This window comes from Phyllostomus discolor, chromosome 9, assembly GCF_004126475.2.
Source record: "Phyllostomus discolor isolate MPI-MPIP mPhyDis1 chromosome 9, mPhyDis1.pri.v3, whole genome shotgun sequence".
Taxonomy (NCBI): Eukaryota; Metazoa; Chordata; class Mammalia; order Chiroptera; family Phyllostomidae; genus Phyllostomus; species Phyllostomus discolor.
This window is the reverse complement of record NC_040911.2, coordinates 94,295,293-94,316,432: the sequence shown is the minus strand read 5'-3', so window position 1 is coordinate 94,316,432 and position 21,140 is coordinate 94,295,293. Positions and strand designations below refer to the sequence as shown.

At 57.2% G+C, this 21,140-nt stretch overlaps 1 protein-coding gene across 1 annotated transcript in view; it reads left to right on the top strand.

Annotated features, from left to right (window-relative positions):
- Positions 1–21,140, top strand: part of RIMS4 (regulating synaptic membrane exocytosis 4) — a 50,437-nt gene that overhangs the window by 21,490 nt on the left and 7,807 nt on the right. Inside the window, exon 2 of the mRNA XM_028524263.2 lies at positions 12,650–12,785. Coding sequence (XP_028380064.1) covers positions 12,650–12,785 — 136 coding nt within the window. The remainder of the gene's footprint in view (positions 1–12,649; positions 12,786–21,140) is intronic.

Genomic DNA, 21,140 nt, shown 5'->3' with positions numbered 1-21,140 from the left:
ACCTGAAACTCCAGAAGATGTCTCATGCAATTTCTCCCACCCCAGCCTGGAAGGGCTCAGAGGACAAGGACCCCCTCTGTCTTGCTCGGTGCGGTGTCCTCCGCACTAGCGCAAGGCCCGGCACACATGCGTGGGCTGGATGCATGAATAAACAGATGCAGGTGTAGTGGGATATAGGGACTGGCAGAGCGTCTGTGGCTGTCCCGAGGAGGGGGTCTGGCCAGCCTGGGCAGAGGGGGCACAGAGCCGTAGAAGAATTCGCACAAGAAGCGAGGTGAGGAGCCCTCTCCTGTCCCTTGGAAGCTTGCCTTGACTCTTACTTGGCCAACGATGGAGCAACTTGGGGACGAGGAGAGGGCGGTGGCTTCCCCTCCTACAGGAGGCCGGGTGGCCTGTGGCAGCCCTTCTGCATTTCGACGTCTGCCTGAGCCTCTGTCCTTGGAGTTAAAAATAGCCAAGGATGGCAGCCCAAGGACACGCGGCCTGTCTCCACCAGGGAGCGGGGATTCTGCTACCCTGGCCTCGAAGGGGGCTGCCGGGTGGCAGGTTTGCGAGGCCAGCAGCTCACAGAGCTACCCCTTCCTGCCCCCTTGAGGAGAAGCACAGACTCCTCTTTCTCTCCCCATCGGGGACGGCTCTAAATGAGCTATAGGATGTCACAGCTCGGAGGGCCCTCCAGGCCTGGGACCTTGGCAGACATCACCAGTTAATTAAGCTGCCTCACCCCGCCCCCCTTCCTGGGATGGCGGCAGGAACCACCGATCAATCACGGCACCCTTCTCTGCCAAGTCTAGACAGTCTAAGAATTCTTAACACGGGGTATTTTAGGTAACAGCTACCAGAGGTGACAAAAATAAGAAGGCATTTATCATCATAATCCAGTCCAGTCCCCTCATGGTGGAGAAACTAAAACTTGGAGAGGGGCAGAAACTTGTGCGATGTCACCTAGGAAGTGCATAGTGAAGCCGGGACCGGACCTGGAGCCCTAACTCTTTGACGAGACTCCCCCACCCCATTCCCCTCTGGTCTCTACTGCATCCTCTTTCCCATGAGAACCGGACAAAAGAAAGGTGTTTAACCCACAGATGGCAGGCCTCAAAATTTTATGCAACACATCGTGTGTACGGGCGGGGTAGTTTTCTAAGGAAAGAGAGAATAGCTTTCGTCAGCGTCTCAAGAGGATCCTTGCACAACCCAGAAAGGCGAGGAAATCAGGGAAAAAAGCGAGTGAGTGAAATGGGCGGAAGTCTGGCCGCACAAGGTGTGGACCCCAGAGCGGCAGCGTCGGCCTCACCGAGAGGCTATTAGAGATGCAGAATCTTGCAGGTTCGATTCCCAGTCAGGGCACATGCCTGGGTTGCAGGCTATGCCCCCCAGCAACCGCACATTGATGTTTCTCTCTCTCTCTCTTTCTCCCTCCCTTCCCTCTCTAAAAATAAATAAATAAAATCTTAAAAAACAACACAATCCAATTGTTTAAAAAAAAAGAAAAGAAATGCAGAATCTCAAGCCCACCTGCGCCTGCTGAATTGGAACTTTAACAAGACCCCTGCGTGACTCATTTGCACATTTTTGAGTCAGAGAAGCACAGAGCTGGAATTTGGAAGCCTGAGCAGGCTTTGGTTTCCTGGATGGGTACGGGACACCTGCCGAGTGCCAGGCACCTTTGCAAGTCGTGTCCCTGCCCTCCTTTGAGAACCTGGAAGGAAACGGAGGCTCCTCAGCCAAGATGGGGCCCAGCTGCTTGGCAGCTCTGCCAAGGCCAGATCAAGGGAGGTCTTTGTTTCATCTGTTTGCAAATAAAGGGTTGGACTTCCATCCAAGGAGTGTGAGCCCCAGCCTGCAAGAGGCAGGTGTGCAGGCAGGTTCTTGCCTGGAAAGGCTTAGTGAGCACCCTTAGCTGCCTCCTGCAGAGCAGTGCAGGAAGAGACTGGATTTTCAGCAGCCGTGGCATTTGGATGAGCTGAGCGGGAGCAACAGGGGATGTGCGCTGGAGGCCGGCTCAACCAGCAGCCGCTGGTGCTGAGAACAGCTCATCCCGGGGGGTGGTTTCCTCCGGTGAGTGCTAGTGCCAGGTGGTTGGTTCTAGCTGGTGCCGACTGGTCTCAGCTGATCCTGGCTAGTTCTTCTGGGTCTGTTGGGCTCTGAAGGAGTTGACCATGTGTAGACGGAGGAAGGTGGCAGTGGGCAGCCTGGGGCACAGACAGAGGCCTGCCCTGCTGGGGCTGGGAGTGAGGAACTCCTCCTCTCCCCCATGTGCTCCCTGCGTGTCTTCACCCAAGTGCCTTTGTGGGGATACAAGTGCCTGTGTGTGCTCGGAGGGTGGCAGGCCTGGGGTTCAAACCCCACCGCCCAGGCCGTGTCTGGCTTTTGCAACGGGCTTCACGTGCAGACAGAGGCCAGTGTGACCCGAAGAAGCCCTACTCACCCCCATACCACTGGCTCCTCAGCGCTCCTATTCCGTGTAGAACAGGGGTCAAGAGCAGGGTCTGGGGGATGAAATGGATGTACATACACACACACACACACACACACACATGCAGTTTATCGAGATATCATTACACAGCCTACAACTCACCGACTTAAATGGACAGCTCAGCAGGTTTTTGTGTATTCATTAGGTACTCATCACCAGAATCACAGAGCATTTTCATCACCCCCAGAAGAAACCCTCATACTCATTAGTCCTCACCTTAGGCCCCCCCCTCACCGCAGGCCCTGACAACCACCAGTCTGCCTTCCATGGCAGTGGTTTCGCCTGTTCCGGACATTTCACATAAAGTCGAGGCATCCGTGGTGCATTGTGCCTGGCTCCTCTCATGTTGCTTATTTTCCAGGTTTGCCCGTGCTGCAGCCTTTATCAGTACTCGGTCCTTTTTATGGCTGAGTAATACTCCAGCACCGGGATAGCCTGCGTTCCATTCGTTCATCAGTGCTGAGCCCTCGACTGTCTGCACTCCCGACTGTGGGCATCGTGCTGCTGTGAACCTTGCGTGCAGCTCTGTGTGCGGAGCGGGTGGATTTGTTCCGCGTTCTGCCTCCCTAACCCACTGTGGGACCGGCAGCAGCCTGCCTCAGTCCTCAGGGCCTCAGTTTCTGAGAGTGTCTGGGACCTGGGGACACTGCTGTCCAGCCCGGAGCAGACAGGCGACGCTACTTGCTCATAATGGCTGTTACAATGTACCGAGTGCCCTTGTCTTTATCGCAGCAGCCACTGTGCATTGGTTACATCATTGAGTTCTGCCCCACCAGGGGCACCAGAGGATTTATTTATTTCACAGTTAATGATGGTGATGGGCTAACATGCTTCCTTGTTACAGCAAATCATTTCAGAGTCTGCTGCGTTCTCTTTTCAGTGTGTGTGCAGGGGGTGAGAACTTCCCCACACCTCCCCTCTACTTTTTGGCTTCTTCACATCATTAGGGGGCCTATGTCTTATCTTTCCTTTCCTTTTGTACTTAAACAATTTTTAAAAATATACACGGAGAGCAGTGCAGTGGCAGGAAGAGTCCTGGTGCCATCATTCCTGCTTTTTCTTCTGCCCTGACAACGGTACGTCCCAGATAGGGCTGGCTCCTTCGCCCCGAGTCCCAGAAGAATTTGTGGGATAGAGCCACCGCTGACTCACAAGGGGCGGTCAATATGAGCAAGAACTAAACCTTTGTTCCGTAAGCCGCTAAAATTTGGGGGTCACTTGTTACTGCAGCATAACCTAGTGAGAGCTGACTGCTATAGTTAGTCCTTACAACAGTAGATGAGGTGGGTGCTATAATGATTTCTATTTTCTGAGGCAACTGAGGCTCGGAGAAGCTCAGGGACTTTCTTTAGTTTACCAAGAAAGTAGCAGAGGGAGGCTTCTAGTCCCAAACCCAGTTATTCTGCCTCCGGAGCCCATCCTCCTGAGAAGATGGAAGCATGTGGGCCGTGTTTAGGGGAGGATGCGTGACCCAGTGCGGATGTGCATGGGATCTGGTATGTGCGTGGCGTCACACTCGCAGTGTGTAGGTTTCGGGCAGGCGGTGAAAGCCCTGAGTGCTGTGCCCGTGGGGTCTGCCTGCGGCCCGCAACCCGACTTCTTCCAGAGCTTGCTCGGCTTTTCCGGTGCAGGCAGCAGCGGCTTCCCGGAGAAGGGCAGCCACGTGTGGGGACTGTAAGTTGTCTTCCTTCTGCTGATGGCTGAGCGGCCCCTTCTTCAGAAAGTCTCCCCACGCTAGCAGGAATAGAGGGAGGGCCTTTCCCATGACCTTTCCTGCTAGGCGTGGGGCCGCCCCACCCCCCAGATGCATTTCCCCTGCATCCAGAACTCTTCGTCCCCGGTTTACACTCGATTCCACATGTTTACCTCCTCCCTCCAGGTTTTGCACGTACCAGTGGAGTTCTCAGTTGCCAACGTCCGGAGGAAGTACTGGCATCTACAGTAAAATCCTATTATGATTTTATTTGCCATCCATTCTAATTCAGTGTTGAAATAATTCTACTCACAACCCGAGCCCTCTCCCTACTTCCAATGCTGCATCTGCTCCTCTTATTACTCTAGCCACCCTGTGTATATTCTGCCCTTGAACCGCTCTGTGTTGCAATTGAAACACCTTGTATTATAATCGCCCCTTTGCTTGTCTGTCTCCTGGCAGACTGGGAGTTTCAGCGAAGTCTGGGTTTAATTCCTCGGGTGTTATGAGACTCCAGCGCAGGCCCTGAGCAGGCACTTAGTAAGAGTTTGCTGAAGGAATGATAATTACTTATCTGTTTCATCTCCCCTCCCCCTCTACTAACTAGAAGCTCCCGAAAGACAGTGACCGTGTCTTATTAGAATCCCCAATGCCAGAAAAAGCATGGAGTAGGGAAGGAGCTCAGTAAATGTTACTTTATTGGGTAAATGAGAATACATCTTATTCCAGGGGCAGGGTTACAAAGGACATTCCTGTACATGACCCAGGTGACCCTCCCAAAATATTCAGATTCTCCTTGTCTAGTGTTCTTGGATTCTTATCACAGGCTCTTTGCCTCCCTTGCTCCCACCCATTTAATTTTTGCATATTTATGATCGATCACTCCCTTTTTATCCTTCAAGTCACCTTGGAAGGAGGTCTGAGGGATTCACCGCCCCGGCCCCCTTCCTTAGTGTAAAGCAGCCGAAAGGGCGAACTGCACTCTGTTCCGCTCTGACCCGAGATCGTGCTCCCACTGAGCAGCTTTGCCATCTGGGGCAGGCCCATGGGCCTCCCTGTGCCCTGCTCTGAAGATGGAGACAGGAGTGGTTGTGAGGCCCAGATGAAGTCACACAAGTTGAGCGCTCAGCACCGGCTCTGGTCGAGCTCAGCACGTGGGAGTTCCTGTCCATCGCAGGATGGGGGACTTAGAGGCACCAGTGAGAAGGAACTGTGGTTGAGTATCAGCATGGGTTGGGGTGGCCTCGTTATTTTGGGATCTCTTCTCCCGCTGAGCACCGCCTTTGCCCCAGGCAAGCCTCGGCCTCCGCCCCGAGTCAGCACCACGGACAGTTCCCGGGCGTCCCGCCCGCTGTGTGGCTGCTGCGCTGGATACGCTGCTGACTACGTCTGAGCTGCATTGAATCGCAAGTCGTAGCGTCATTGTATACGCACCGCAAGAGAACTGAAACATGTCAGCATTTACGTCTAGCCTACCATCGGCTGTCATGCATATCTTAATTTGAGGAGTGTCAAAACAATGTATGTCTGAGAATCTATGAGATGACAATAACTTATGGGCGACGATACCAGTGAGCAGCTGACCACTGACTGCCCTTTGAACAGGTTGGTTGTGATAGCCAGCATTTACTGAACACCTGCTGTGCCCCAGCCCTGTCTTGCTGCTTCCCTGTCCCGGGTGCTGTCTGCCCTCTGTCGGTTTATTTAACAGACATCACCGTTGGGGAAGGTAAAGGTGAGTATACAGGCAGTTCATGAACTGTTTTTCCACCTCCCTGCTTCCCTCAGTCTTCCAGGCCCGAGCCTTGTTGCCTCAGAACATTGCTTCCTGCTGGAAGGTAATTGCACGTGTTAACCTTTTCAGTCCACATGATGCTGAACCTGGTTAGAAAGCATTTCAAACGCAGAGCCTGTGACCTAACAAGTCCACTCCTAGGTGTGTGCCCAGGAGAAATGAGAACAACCGGTCACCAAAAGACGTGTACGGGAATGTGTGTGACGGAGCTATTTGCAACATCCCTGAATCGGAAACTACCCAAACGCTCCTCGACGGTGGGAAGGGTGGGCCGTGCTGGGTGCGGAATCAGAGTGAAGGCGGAGTGGGCTCACGCTGTCCGCACCAACCAGGCGGACTGAGGACTGTGCTTCAAGACGCAGTGGAATGGAGACCCCCAGAGAGGTGAAAATACAGGGGCCCTGGGGCTCAAGGAGTTTGATCAGGGGACCCTTCGTGGAAGAAGTGGCCTTTGAATCCTGCAGCAGGGCAAAGCGAGTCGATGACTCAGTTGGACGTGGTGTTCGAGCCGGAAGGCCCGGGGCTTGAGTTCCAGCTCTGCCCTCCGTAGCTGTGAGGGTCCTTGGGAAAGTTACTTAACTTTCTCCATCCTCGTTTTCTCCCCCTGCCCCCAAACTGGGTAGTAGTTCACTCATGACTCATGAGAATTAAATGAGATGATGCTGGCGTAAACACATGGCGTAGCATCGGGCAAAATGGTACCAATAATTTTAATACTAGCCCCCTTTCCCGCTCCTTACCAAGTACCGCCACCCACCAAGGATGCCCTGACGTTATTCTATTATTACATGACCTTATTGGGATATTTAATCCTCACAAAAGCCCTAAGAGTTTGATGAATGCCCAATAATTTGTAAGTGCTATTTAAAGCTTAGCTCTGGAGGACAGTTAGAACTTCTATAGGGAAGGGGAGGGAGGGAGGGAGGAAGGTAAAGGAGAGAACGCCAGGGTGAGGAGGTCACTGAGGGTGGACGTGAGCGGTGAGATGCCGAGCGGGGCTGGGGTGTGGAGGCGGAGGGGGGCCGGGAGCAGGTGGGGAGGGGGTCAGGGGATGGAGAATCTCGAATGCTGGGGTGCAAAGACGAACCTTGTTTGGCAGGCAGTGTGGAGCTATTCTGTTTCAAATAGGATTATAGCGTGATGGAAGGTGTGACTTATTTATGAATTTGTATTACAGAATTAACACATTATCTGTAAAACTTCAAGAGGCATAGAAGCATACAAAAGAGAAAAATCTCCCCAGCGTGCTGCTTGGAGTATATAAATTGGTACAATTCCTTTGGAAAATTATTTGGCGATGCCTGCTAAAGCTGAACAAATGCCCGTCCTGTGACCCAGCAATTCTACTCCGAGGTGCATTTCTCAGAGACCTGGGTGCAGATGTTCACCAGGCCGTGCACTAAAGTAATTCTAGCGGCATTATTTTTAATAGTCCCAGACTGGAAAAAATCAAATGCCCATAAACAGGACATAAATAGATCGTGGTATATTCAGCAGTGGAATACTGCCTAGCTGTGATGGTAAGCCATTTACAACTACATATAAAAGCATGGATGGATCTCATACAATCAACATAATATTGAACAGGAGAAGCACCCTCCTCACCCCCTCCAGAGAAAATCATGCTCTGTGTATCAAGTTCAAAACCAGGCAAAACTAATCTCTGGTGTTGGCGGTCAGGAGAGTGGCCGCCCTGGTGGAGCAAGGCGGAGACTGGAGGAGGACAGCAGTGGGCTTCGGGGACCCTAGAAAAGCTCCGATTCTTCCCCTGGGAGCTGGTGACATGGGGGTGTCCAGTTTGCGACGGTTCATCAAGCTGTCCCCTTAAGGCCTGTGCACTTTTCTCTGTGTGTCTTATCCTTACATGTGGACAGGTCACAAAATGACCTTCCACCTCCCTCCTCTAAAATCCTTTCCCCCACAGTCATTCCCCGGGAGCAGCGTAGTTCATGTCCCCGCAGGGTTTTCTGAGCCTGTGCACCAAGATAAAGCGGAAGCTTTACAAAAACAGCACCATGTTTTCTATACCATCCCACAACGTGGTTTTTTTAGTGTAATATGTCGAGGCGGCCTTCCTGTGTTTCTGTACACGTGGGGCCTGATGATTCTTTTGGAACAGTTACTCAGCATTTTCCTGTGGGGCGTGTCACTCTGTCGACTGGTCCCCTCTCGGTGGACAGTTCATTCCGGCCTTTCACTGGCGCCAGCCGCTCTGTGGGGAGTCTCTGCGTGCGTGTCTCCGTGTGCTTTTGTGACTCTCATGGAGAACACGTTAGTGTAGGGGTGGCCTCTCTCGGTCTGAGGTGGTAAATCAGGATGGTTGATCCGTCAATGGCTCGTTTGGTGGGCTGGAAGCAGGGAGACCAGGTAGGAGGCTGTTAAAATAGTTTAGACTTGAGGTAGCGAGGGTGGTTGGGTGCGAAAGGGATGCGCAGGGAGGGATATGGGAGGTGTGAAGGGCAAAGACTTTACATGACTCGGCACTGGTGGGAGAGGGTGACAGTCGAGGAGGTCCTGGGGTCCTGAGACTGGGGGACTGGGAGGTTTGGGGACGCAGGTCAGAAGGAGTTGAGTGTGGGATGTGGGACCAGGTGCGGGTTCCATTCTGGTCGGCTTGCGTCCAGGGGGCCCGGCGCGCCATCCGGGGGTGGTGTCCAGAACGCAGCTGGAAGTGTTGCTCTGGACAGAGTGAAGGGCTCCAGATGGAGGCACGGGGTTCGATCAAGGTGGTCCTCGTGCTGCTGCCGGGGGGATGGAGTCAGCGAGGAGGAGGGTCCGGAGGAGAGACGGGATCGGCCTACAGGGAGACAGAGGACGTCTGCTGGAATTCTCGACCACAGAGGCCAAAGAGGAGGGTCCGAAGTGACTGGGGCTCCAAGGATGAAGTAATCGGGAGGCTGTGTCGGTCCCCACCCCTCTGGCCCCCCAGTGGTTGTTACCATTGCATCGTGTACTTAACACACCTGTGCTTAGCCCACGTGACCACCTGGGTGATGCGCACCTCCCTCTCTGGACCATGGCCTCACGCCACTCTCGCTCTGCATCCCGGGCGTCGGACACAGTGTGCAGCACGGGGCGGTGTCGGTTCCCTAGTGTTGGCGGGTTTGCTGCCTCCTGCAGGGCTCCAGCCCCTCAGGCTCTCCCTGGCTCTCGACCCCACGCACACCCCTCTGCACAGGCTGGGAGAAGAGGGGCTTGGGGCCTTGTGGGAGAACATTGGAGCTGCACAGTTTTGAGTGCTGGGTGCAGCCAGTGTGAGTGGGTGGCCCAAAATGGGTCACTCGAAGTCTGTGTATGTGTGTGTCACAGCGGCCAGCCACAGTGGGGACCCAGAGTTCACGGCTCCGCCCCAGGCCTCTGCGGTGGAGCACTGTAGCCGCGCAGGATGCAGCCTCTCTTCTCAGTGGAGACCAGGCTCAGAAGTGTGTCCAGCAGCTTCCTGGGGGCTTCCCGCTGAGCAGGAAGGCACCGACTAGATGTTTCTCGGGTGAATGAAAGTGCCACCCTTCGGGGGCTCAGGGAGCAGGCCCCGGTGTGCGGCTGCGGTCGGAGCTGTCGTCCGGCTGGGTTAGCGAGCTGGGCGTACGGAGCGGCAGCGTGGCAGCCACACTGCGGGAGACGGGAGTGCGTGGTCGGTGGTGTGGTGGGAGAGGCTGTTCTCTGAGGAAAGGTGTTGGTTGAAGGGGGTGGCGGCAGAAGCGAAGTCTGAGCAGACTTGCAGGGGGCGTGGAAAGAGCCAGAAGACGGAGAGGTAGCAGGTTCTAGGTCCGGGGAGGACGTGGGGTGGGAGGAGGTGGGGTGGGAGAGCGGACGGCAGACCAGCCTTTGCAGGGAGAGGGCAGCCCTCCCGCTCCAGGGGGGGGGGGGGGGGGGGGGGGGAGGGGCAGGTGGGAAGGTCTGCGGGTGGTGAACTTGGGGAGTGAGAAAGGACAGGTGGGAGAAAGGCCGTCTGCAGGGGCGGAGGGGGCTCTGGGGCGGGGAGTGAGTGGGAAAGCACTGGGACCGTCACTTGGGGGACTGTGACTGCGTAAGCAAGCGATGGCCAGTGGACGGGTTAGATGGTGGACCTTGTTGGTGTGGCCAGGTCCAACTGTGGTCCCAGACTGGGCACTCACGAGGGGGAGGGTGGCCTGTCGGGGACACACTAGACCTTGGCTTGGGGGCACTTGGGGAGCGCTGGAGATGTTTCTCTGCAGTGGCTGCGGCTACCTTGTTTGGCACCTACTGTGTGCCAGGCACTGTGGTACACGTTCTGTCATTTAACCATCTCAAGAGCTCCGTGGGGCAGATGCTACCCGGCTTGGCCAAGGTCAGCTGGCCTGCGACCGTGCCTGGGATGATCCCTGCAAAGTCAGGCTCCCCTGTGTGGCCGCACACCTGTCCTGGGGCCCAAAGAGGGCACCAGGTGTGGGATGCTTGGGGACTGTAGAGTGTCCCTCAGATGTGAAGCCCACCTCTTCAGTCATCCTCCCTGGCCCCCCGGGGACTGAGCTGTCACCGTGTTTGGTCCTGCCCTTTCCCAAGAGACGTGTGTCAGACCCTGGCGGGTGGGGGCGAGCCAGCACAGGGCGAGGAGGGGAGGTAGAAATCACAGGCAGGGGTCCAGTGTGGGTCCCCGGCCCCAGGACCGTGCTCGTGGGCATGTGAGTGGAGAAGGGCCGTCTCCGTGCCTGCGAGTGTCTCTGAGTGAGCACGCGTGTGTTTCGGGATCTTTCTCGGCGCCTCGGTACCTGCTCTACCCAGAGAAACAGCAGTGGTGGGGGTGGGGCGTCGCTGCAGGTACCAGTTAGTGAAAGAACAAACCGTGGAGTGAGGGGAGCACAGACACAGGGACGCACACGTTCCCCCGTGTGTCTGGGCGACACGCACGGGAACACAGTGTCAGCTTTCCCATGTGCTTTCCTGAGTGGGTTGGCGGGCCCCTCGGACGTGGGTGCGTGTGTCTGAGTGGGTGGCCCTGGAAGCACAGTTCGAGGGGTCCGTGGAGGCCCCTGGCCACACGGGGACAGGCACCGAGACGTGCACACGCACGCTGTCTTTCACGTGTATTCCTGTGCGTTTTCCTGAGTCTGCGGGCACCTGTATCCGTATGGGGGACGTACATGTGGGCACGCGCTCTGAGAGACACACCCAGAGCGTCTGCGTCTGTGTGTCTGTCTCAGCGCCAGGAGGAAGGGGACGCTGTTGCTGCGTTGGGCGGAGGGAGGCTGGGAGAAGGCCAGCGGCGGGCATCCCGGCCTCGCTCTGTCTCCCAGCTCACGCACCCAGCTGTCCTGTCGGGATGATGGGGTTTGTGTGGCACTGCTGTCCCCTGGGGGCTCAGCAAGCACTGGTGAAACCCCAGAGGTCTGCCAGCTCACCCCAGACTTCATGGAGAAGATCCCACTAAAGGTCCACCCTGCCTCTAGCAGAGACACAGCCCCCACGGGGCGGTGGCAGCTGGAAACCATGCAGTGATGGCCAGGCCAAGGGACACAGAGCAGAGGGGTCCCCCTGGGGCCGAAGCCTGGCTCCCTCACTCCCTGACTCTACAGAAGTGGACGTGCCACTCAGCCTGTGTGCCTGGGGTGGGGGTGTTAAAGCCGAGACCTCGTGGGGCTGGGGACAGACAGTCGGGGCCGCTCTCAGGGCAGGGCCGCCGTCAACCAGCAGGTTGTGGCTGAAGCCTGGCCGTGGCGGGACCTGTCCTCGGCCGTGTCCTTGCAGGGTTCACCTTCTCTGTGGAGAAAGGTCGTCCATAAGCCAAGGCTGCACCCTGCGTGGGGGGCGGTGAGTTAGGGAGGAAGCCGCAGCGGCGCCACAGGGCGGAGAGGGGCAGCGGTGGGGGGGCCAGGGCTGCTCAGGGAAGGTGTGGGGTAGGATGAGGAGTGGTCACACAGCGGGAGCGAGGGATTGAGCGGCTGTGGGGGAGGGGCTGTCCCAGGGGAGGGACTAGCCAGGGCAGAGGGCCATTTGTCTCACAAGAACCGTGTTCTTCTCCCATTTTACAGTTGGGGAAACAGAGGCACAGAGGGGCTGAGTAATTTGCCTGGAGCCTCACAGCCGATGAGGAAGGGATCCAAGATTTGAACCTGGGCAGCCTGGTGTCAGAGCCAAAGGGCTAAGTCGGTGGTCCTCAACCGGGGGTGACGTTGGCCCCCAGGGGATGCTGGGCAATGTCTGGAGACGCTTCTGACTGCCCTGCTGGATCGGAGGGCACTTCTAGCATCTCCTGGGTGGGGGCCAGGGACACCTTGATGATGCGCAGGACGCCCCTGACGACGAAGCAGCATCCCATCCGAACCGCCCGAGGTGCTGGGGCGGAGAAGCCCCGCACAGCACTTCACAAGAGTATGACACGTAGTAGGTACTCAGTAAGCAATAGCCGAAGAGGAGAAAGGATTTGGAGAAGGTTGCGAGGCAGAAGTGAGTTCCAATGCAAAGGGGAGAAACAGTCCGTGTGTATGAATCCATCACGTGAAAAGACACAGGTGACAGTTTTTGGGTGGGTATGAAGGGCAGACTGCCCGGAGGGGGCAGGTGCAGGTGAGGCTGGTGGTAGGAGGAGGTGGATGGGTTGGGGGTGGGGGCTGAAGCTGAGCAGCCACCAGCCACCAGCCACCAAAATGCTAACCAGATGTCTCCCCTCTCTGTCCCCTCCCACCCCGTGTCTCTCTCCTCCTCCCTCGGCCTCTCTGCCACGAAGGGGACAGCCGGAGGCTGAAGGGGATCCAGAGGAGCACGGAGACGGGCCTGGCGGTGGAGATGCCCAGCCGGACGCTGCGCCAGGCCAGCCACGAGTCCATCGAGGACAGCATGAACAGCTACGGCTCGGAGGGCAAGTGAGTGCGGAGCCCAGAACCCAGCCTGGCTCCGGGTCTTCCCTGGCGTGGGGCGGGAGGACTTAGCCTGGGAGGGGCGGGGCCTGAGGGTTGCTGGGCCGCCCCAGCTCCAGAAGGGGGGTGATGACCCCTGGAAGCTTTGAGGAAGAGCAGGGCGAGCCAGACTCTGGTGCCTGCCTGCCTGCCTGGGCCTGGGTCTTGGCTCCACCACTCACCAGCTGTGTGACCTTGGTCAGGTCATCTGCCTGTGCCTCAGTTTCCCCATCTGTAAAGTGAGGATAAACACTAACCTCACAGGGCGTCATCAAGACTACGCTCAATTTTATAAAAAGCACAGGACAGAGCTCGGCCTCCTCCTGGCTCCCCCCAATTTCGGGCCCTGCCTTGCAGCTGAGGCTCCTGCTGGCTGGAAGCCATCCCACCCGCAGCCCCTCCTAAACTGGGCGTCCCCAGCCTGTGTGAGTGGCCTGACCTTGGCAGATGTTGCCGGTCCACCCACCTCCTTGGGAGACTTTCTGGAGGCCGAGAGGAGGAGGAGGAGGAAGACAGGCGGAAGGGAACAAATGTTTTCTTTAACCTGAGACACTGGCAAGGCAACAAAACTTGGAGGAAGGTATTGGAGGCATCTGAGTAGCAGTGGGTCCCTGCTGACTCCCGGGAGCGGGTCAGGAGGTTTGGGTCCTAGCCCTGGCTCCGCCACTGACCCCGAGGGGCCTCAGACACGTTCCTTGGCCTGTCCGAGCATCTGGAGGCCGGCGAGCATCTCGTCTTCTGCTTTCCAGGCAGGTCGGAGGACCAGGCCATGGGAGGGCAGGGCAGTGCGGTGAGCAGCAGCAGGAAGTCAACCCATATTCCCATTTATATATAGAACGGGAAACCAAGGCGCGGAAATGCCACACCGCCGTCGCCAAGGGCAGCAGCGTGGGAAGGAAATGAAGTTGTTGCGAGGAGTGAATGAGTCAATATACGGGGAGGCACTTAGAATAGCGACTGGCGACTGGCACGTAGCAAGCACTACTGTTCACTATGTTGCACGGTGCTTGTTGTTGACTTAGCGGCTGTTGTTTGAGTATCGTGCTCCTTGACGTCAATTGCATCCTAATGGATACAGCGAGCCCCGCTAAATAGGATCATGTCTATAAAGTGCTTAGCACAGAGTGGGCGCAGGATACATGTTGGCTTTACAACGATGAAATAAGGTCTCAGATGGATGTCTTGAGCCCCGAGGAGGGAGGACTGGGTGGGTTGGAAGGTGCAGGGTCCAGTAGAGGGCAGAGTCTTGCCCTCCTGAGAGGGGCTGAGCTCTGCCACGGGCTGCCCCCGGCCCAACACCTGGGTGAGGAAGGGAAGGCGAAGGGCCAGGTGGGGACCGTGAGCTGTGTGTCTGGCATCCTCTTGTTCTGGGGGTATTCTGGGCACTGGCAGGACCCAGATGCCAGGCTCTGAAACAGGAAGGGGTGTGGCCGTCCTCCTCCTGGGCTCCTGCCAGCCCAGCTGAGGCGTCCAGGAAGCCAGGGTGCTTGATCAGCCTCCGCCAGCCCATGGCCCTGGGTGCTCCTGGGTCTGTCTACCCCGGGCACTGGGTCACTGGGTGTGAGCGTTCCTGCAAGTGGGCCCAGGGGTGCTCTTGTGTGGATCTTTGTTTTAGCAAATGGGATCGAGCACCAACAGTATACCAGACATTTGGGCTGGGCACCTTGGGGACCCTGCCTCCTTCTGACAAAGCAACTGTCCGTGGGGAGAGCTGCAAAGGACGGGCGGAGAGAAGCGGGAAAATGTTGCGTCCTACCCAGGTTCTTGGGGCTGGGGGAGGGGTGCCCATGGGTGGGGCCCTTCCGTCAGTGAAGGTCCCCGAGCTCCAGGTTGCACTGTACCAGCTTAGAGTGGCTTTGGCCCTGGCTGTTCAGGGTGTGGTCCACAGTCCGGCAGCATCGGCGTCCAGCCAGAGCTTGGTGGAAATGCAGCATCTCAGGCTCCACCCCAAACCTGCTAAATCTGTCCACAGTCAGCAGAGTCCCCCGGGGGCGGGGGGGGGGGTGCTCATGTGCACATGGAGGCAGAGCGGGCCTGGCTTGTAGCAGTGGTGTCTGGGGCAGACACGCACAGAGCTCGGGCTGTGTGTGGACACCGTGCTGCGTGCTTTTACACATATTTGCTCACTCGCTTCTCAGAGCAACCCAGTGACGCTGGCACTGTTCTTGTCCGCACCTCACAGACGAGAACATGGAAGCCAAGAGAGGGTGATGAACTTGCCCAGGGAAGCTCACACAGCCGGTCAGTGGCTTCCAGTGCTGGGGTTCCAACCCAGGCGTTTGGAGTCTGCCCTTAGCCGTCACACTTGATGCTTTCCCTCATTCAATGGCTGCGCCTGTGTCCAGAGGCCGCTGACCCCAGGGAGGTGTGATGGCTAACTTCGGCCACCGAGCGCCCTGAGTCTTCTCCCTGTGGGCCCCAGGATATCAGGCTGATCCTGGTTTTCCCATGAAGCTGGCAAAGGGCTTCCTTCCCCTGAGCCCCTTCTACCTGCTGGAAAATTGGGTTCTGAGTGTCAAGGACGGAAGGGAACAGCTGTGGGTCTGGCCACCTGCCAAGCTCCCCGACCCCAGCAGGCCCATCTCCCCCAGACAAAGAGCGGGCGCGAAGCCCCCTGCACGAGGACTATGAGGACAGTGTCTCCCCGGAGAATCCTGGGGTGCTCCCTGGGGACCATCTGCGTTAGCACAGGTTCCTCAGAGCCCGACCCGAGACGTGCATCCCAGTGCAGGTCGGTCATGGGAGGTGATTCCAGATAAGCTCCGAGGAGGGGCCCGGGGTGGGGAGGGGGAGGGAGACGGAGCAGGGGTTAAGACACCCAGTAACTCTTGCCTTGAGAAGCCGGCTGCCTTGGTGGGAAACCAGAGCTTAGTCCTGGTGGGGACTCGAAGCCCGTGTGGAGCGTGCACCTGAGCGTCACCCCCCCAGGAGTCCAGGGAGCTGAAGGATCCACACCCCGACTGTTGTTGGGTACTGGGGGGTGGCTGCTCCGGTTGACCCCCCTGCCCTTCCCGAGGCCCAGCGGACCCCGGGGGCACTGAGAAGTTCCTCGGGGGGCCAGAGGAATGTGCGTGCGGGCAGTCAGAAGTCGGTGTGATATGGTGGGGCCATGTGGGGGTACTGGGGGGTCTGCCCCAGCACAGTCCGCTCCCCCAGCCGAGTGCACCTCACTGTGTCCCCCTGCCCAGACCAGAGCCCCGGGGTTCTCCCACGTGGCTCCCCTTCTCTCACATCCCAGATTCAGTCCGCAGTTGGGCTGTGCTCTCTCCCTCCTCCTGATCGCTTGACTCCCCTTCTCCCCACCGCTACCCCTTTGGTGAAGCTGCCTGTCACTCCGGCTTGGAGACCTGCAAGTCCCCACAGTCTGCACCTCAGCTCTTATTTCCCCCCCCACCACCACCCCGCCTCTGCCAGCCGCTCCTGTCCCGGCCCTGGGCCTCCACTCCGGGCCCTGAGCCTATTACACTTGCCCGTCTCACCCCCAGCGCTTTCACGCACTGTCCCTCCTCCCGCCACTTCCTTTCCTGCCCCTGCTCCCGCCGCCTCCTCTGACTCATTCCTCCCTCCTTCAGACCTCAGTGAAGAACTGGCACACAAGCTCTATCTCATGTGCCAGCCCCAGTTAACGGATAATGGCTCCCTGGGGTGCTGTGTTGAGAAGGGTTCTGGAGCCCAGTCCAGGCTCGGCGGGAGTGTTGGGGTTGATTAGCAATGTCTGCCCTGGGCGTGGGCAGGGGAAGGTGGAACGGCTCGGTCTGCTGTTCCTCTGACTGAATCAGCGGCTTCCGGTTCATTCTTCCCCCATCACAGCGCCCCACACTCTGTAGTAACTGTCACGTGTGTGTGTGTGTGTGTGTGTGTCTGTCTGTCTGTCCCACTGGACTGGGGCCCGGCCCACAGACGATGCCCGGGAAGCTTCATGCAGTAATGAGGCAGGCACCACGAGCAGAGGCGTGCACAGACCCCACTCCTCCCCGCTCCTTCCCAGTCTCCTCCATCACACAGAGTCGGGGCCCAGCATCCTCTCTGTGAGCCAAAGCGCTCAGAGCGGCTGCCAGCGCCCCTCCGGCCCCTTCCCTCGGCTCCTGGTAGTCCTGCCTTGTCTGGGTCGTCAGCATCCAGCGCTCTGGGTGTCTGGGTCCCTGTGCCCACAGCCCTAGAAAGCAGAGTGTGAGCTGACGGCAGGGCCCCCCGGGCTCAGGGGCTCCAGGGGCTCCTGCCTGCCACGGCTGTTCGCTAGTCACCAAGAGCTCAGGAGGCTGGGTGGGTCCTCAGGCCCCCGCCCCGCCCACCTCGGCTGTTTGCATTCACGCGCCCGGAGGACAAACCCGGACTGGATGTGGCCGAGGGCTAGGAGCCGGGACTGGGGGTGAGTTACAAGCACTCGTATTTGTCCAGCAGCTGACTGTGCCGGCTTCCGTTGTGTTCCGAGAAGTCCATCTCATTTAACATCTACAGCGGCCCCGAGCGGGGCTCCTGTCGTCGTTTGTTCCTCCTTCACCGGAAAGGAGACCCAGGCTCTGAGAGCTGGAGAATGTGTCCTCACATCTAGTGGGCGGGAGTTAGCATTCAAACCCGGGCCTGCCTGACTGGGTTACTTGACCGTTCTGTGCCTCAGTTTCCCCTTCTGTAAAATGGGTACCGGCGACCAATGCCTACCTTTCACGGTGTTGTTACCGGTACATGAGAATTAAGCGAGTTCATGTTGATAACCTAATACTGTCAGTGCTGGGCTCAGGACAAGTTTTTGATAAAATAAATCGAACCCTTGGCTTCCTGTCCATGAGCCACACTCTGATGGCAGGTGAGGGAGGGTTGTGGGGAGGGGGCAGGCTTGGAAACGTCTCGAAGGCTGGAGAAGATGGAGTCGGGATCCTGTGGTGCCGTGCACCCCGGCACGCAGCCCATTCTGCTGCGCTTGTTTGGGAAACGTAGTCTGTCCCAACCCGGCGGAAGTGCCAGGGAGCAACCTGAGCACAGCGCACACTATTTCACCTTTGCTCAGGTGCGATCGCATTCACGGGAAACGCAGGTGAACACGGGAAATCTGAACCCATGTAGGAGTGCGCGCACACGAGGCCCTCGAACGCAGCCTGCTGGCCCCGCCCCCTGGGTGGGACCCGCCCCCTGGGTGGGACCCGCCCACAGCCTGGGTCAGGACGCCCCGCCCCTTCTCCGCAGCCCTCCCCCTTCGCAGAGCCTCCCAGGCTGCGATGTTTCTGATGCTCATTTCCACACGCAAACTTTGGGTCACCTCCAAGGTCAAGCAGCGTGTTTACTATAGGACGCAGGCATTTCTTAGCCTGCTAACGTGTACGATTGCCACCGTTTTTACCATGTCCTTGTCTTTCTTCTTTTTCTGCATGTGACACTGATGTAGTAGTTGGGCGCCGTGTCCCAGCCCCACTGTTTCCCATAAGCTCTGTGATTTTTGTCGCAGGATTTTGCATGCACAGTCATTTTTAGGAAGGCAGGTGTTGTGTCACAGCAGAACCGACTGTACGGTGGGCTCAGCCAGCCTGGGGGAAGGTGGACAGACGGGTGGATGTGTGGAGCAGGCGGTGGACGGATGGACAGAGAGACCACCAGCTCCTGAAGCCTTTCTGGACCACGTCACCCAGAACTGCCGTGACTGCTGTGCTGCCTTTTCATTTCAGATGCAACTGGGACTAGGGATCCGTCTGGAGAAGAGAATAGGGTCAGGACCCCAATAACCCAATTACCTCTTTGACCATGGAGGGCGTGGAAAATCCAGGGCCAGGCCGAGCTCAGAGATTAATAATGAAAGACAAATGGGTTTCGGCTCCTCAAACAAAACTAACAGGATTTGAAATGCAGATAATCTCATTTCACCATTAGCACACAATAAAAGGCTGGTAGAGCGTGGGCTGTAATCTTGTTTCAGGCCTCCGAGTGGCGTGGGCCCCTGGGAGGAACCCCCTGCCGCAGCCCCCACTCTTTCTGCCTCGTGGCTCGGGCTTGGTCTCCAGCATCCAGACGCCGCCCTTCCTGACAGGCTGGGAACCAGAAAGGCCGGGAGAAGGCCACATAGGGAGAGGAGGCTGTCCCGGGCCGGGTAGCAGGCCATGCTGTCTCGCTCCTTTATCCAGTCAGCAAACACTGTGTGCTAGGTCGCCTGCCAAGCAGCACGCCTGCGTGATCTCACTGCCTCTCTGCAACCAGTCGGCAAGGCGATTACAGTGTATTCCTATTTTATACACGAGGAGACAGGAGCTCAGAGAGGGTACAAAACCTACCCCAGGTTGCACAGCACTAGTATCCAAGGTCTGTATTATGCCGAAGTCCAGTCTTAACCATTGTATTGTCCCAGCGTAGAACCCACTGAAGGGTTCGCCCGTGAACATTTGTTGTGTTCCTACTGTGTACAAGGCATGGTCTGTGTAGTGGCTTGTTTGTGGTAATCACCCAGCAAGCTCTTTCCTACCCCTTTGCAAATGGATCCAATGAGCAGGGGTTTGGGACACATTTAGAACTGACACAGCACCAGCACCCACCAAGGGAATGGCCGCGCACTGTCCGTGAGGTAGGTGTGGTCTCATTTGCAGAGATGCCTGCAGCTGGCCCGTGGTTGACTGTGAGGAATAGAAGCAGCTCTGACTTTGCATCCGCTGCTTCCCGTCCTGCTCCTGAGAAGACCCCCAGGTGGCGTGGGGTCTCCGATGCAGTTGGTCCCTGGCCAGCAGGGGCCTGCCACCACTGTATTCTTCCTCCCCCCAGCCCCATGGGGGGGTGTGTGACAACCCATTCAGGGTTTCTGGGGCGTCTGCCTGGTTCCTTGGCAGCCAGCGAGGCACCCTGGAATGGGAAATCAGGCAGCCGCCCAGATATTATAAACAATTACTGCTAATTACCAGGCCTGCCAGTTCCCCATTGTCTGCTCACAATCCTACCGGGAACCGAGGAGCAGACAATGACGATGTTGGAGGAAACTTTCAATTTCAGGCTGCAGAAGGCCAGCTCTGCTTGGGAGGCTGGGCCCCTCCAGGGACTTGGAATTCAAGAGGCACCAACATTTGGGGGGCTTTTGGAGCCCCCAGGTGGCCAGGAGGTCGGGGTGGAAAAGAGGCAGGGGTGGAGGGAAGGCCATGTCCGTGGCTTTGGTGAGCGAGTCTGGGTCTTAGCTGTGGTCTGTTAACGAAGGATCTTTGAGTTTGCAAGAATAGTGGGTACTCGTTTCTGTGCCCAGATCGGTAAGTTATTTTCCCCGTAGCTTCTCTGTGATGCTGTTGCATAATTGTTGAGCTGAGAGATTCGGGAGCCTGGCTGCTGGGATGCAAACGCCTCTCTGCCTCTGTCTTGCTTTGGCCTTCCCTGGCGGGCAGTGGGAGCGGGCGCTCCTCTCTGGGACCTGGAGGGACCGTGGAGCTCGGAGTCTCACAGCCTCACTTCACGGGACTCCAGGCAGCCTTTGCTGCAAGGCAGCGTGCCCTTTACTCAGCCCCACCCCGTAGGGAGGATGGGTGCAAGCCCTCTCTGCCTTCTCTCCCACTGGCTGGGGTTTCCTGTCATCCCTCGGCACAGCCAGCCCAGCTCGGGGACCCAGACCTTCCTCAAGGCTTCTCCAGCCTCCCAGGCCTCTCCCCCCTGCCCCACCCCGCTGTGACATCCTCTGCTCTCCCAGGCTGCGGTTGGTTGGTTTGCTTGTTCATTTGGAGGCAGGGCAGCCTAGTTTGGCATCTGTCTTTCTAAGTCTGTTTCTTCTTGGATTTCAAGCTCGAAAGCTGAGAATTGGACTGACTTGTTCCCTGCCTACTGCCTGGATGGGGAAAGGGTGGCGGGGGTGGTAGGAAATCATGAAAGTGAGAAGCACAAAGGCCAAAGTGTCAAAGTATTATCCTGCCAGCAACTCTATTGATAACCCAAGTAAAAACAATGTATCAGAACGATGCCGGGGTGTCTCACATGACTAAGGGAGAGCTGAGCGGCCAGCACTGGGTAGCTGGTAGTTGAGGCTCTTTGTGAGGATGGGTCATTCACACGGCTCAGACCTAGGAGATGGGAACTTTATTATTCCCATTTGGGAAAGAGAAAACTAACTAAAATTGGCTTAAGCAAAATATATCATTGTAACTGTTGTTGTTGTTGTTGACTTGTGCAACTAAAAAAAAATGCACTTGCTTCAGGCAGAGCTCGATCCAGGAGCTCACACAAAGACACCAGTTTGATGGCTTTGTTTATGGACCGCAGGTGGTAGTAAGATAGCTGCCAGAGGCTCCAGTCTGTTTCAGGTTCAAGTCTGGTGGGAAAAAAGTGCTCTTCACTCCCTACAGGTCAGAGAACGCTTCCCAGCCAGAGTCCTGT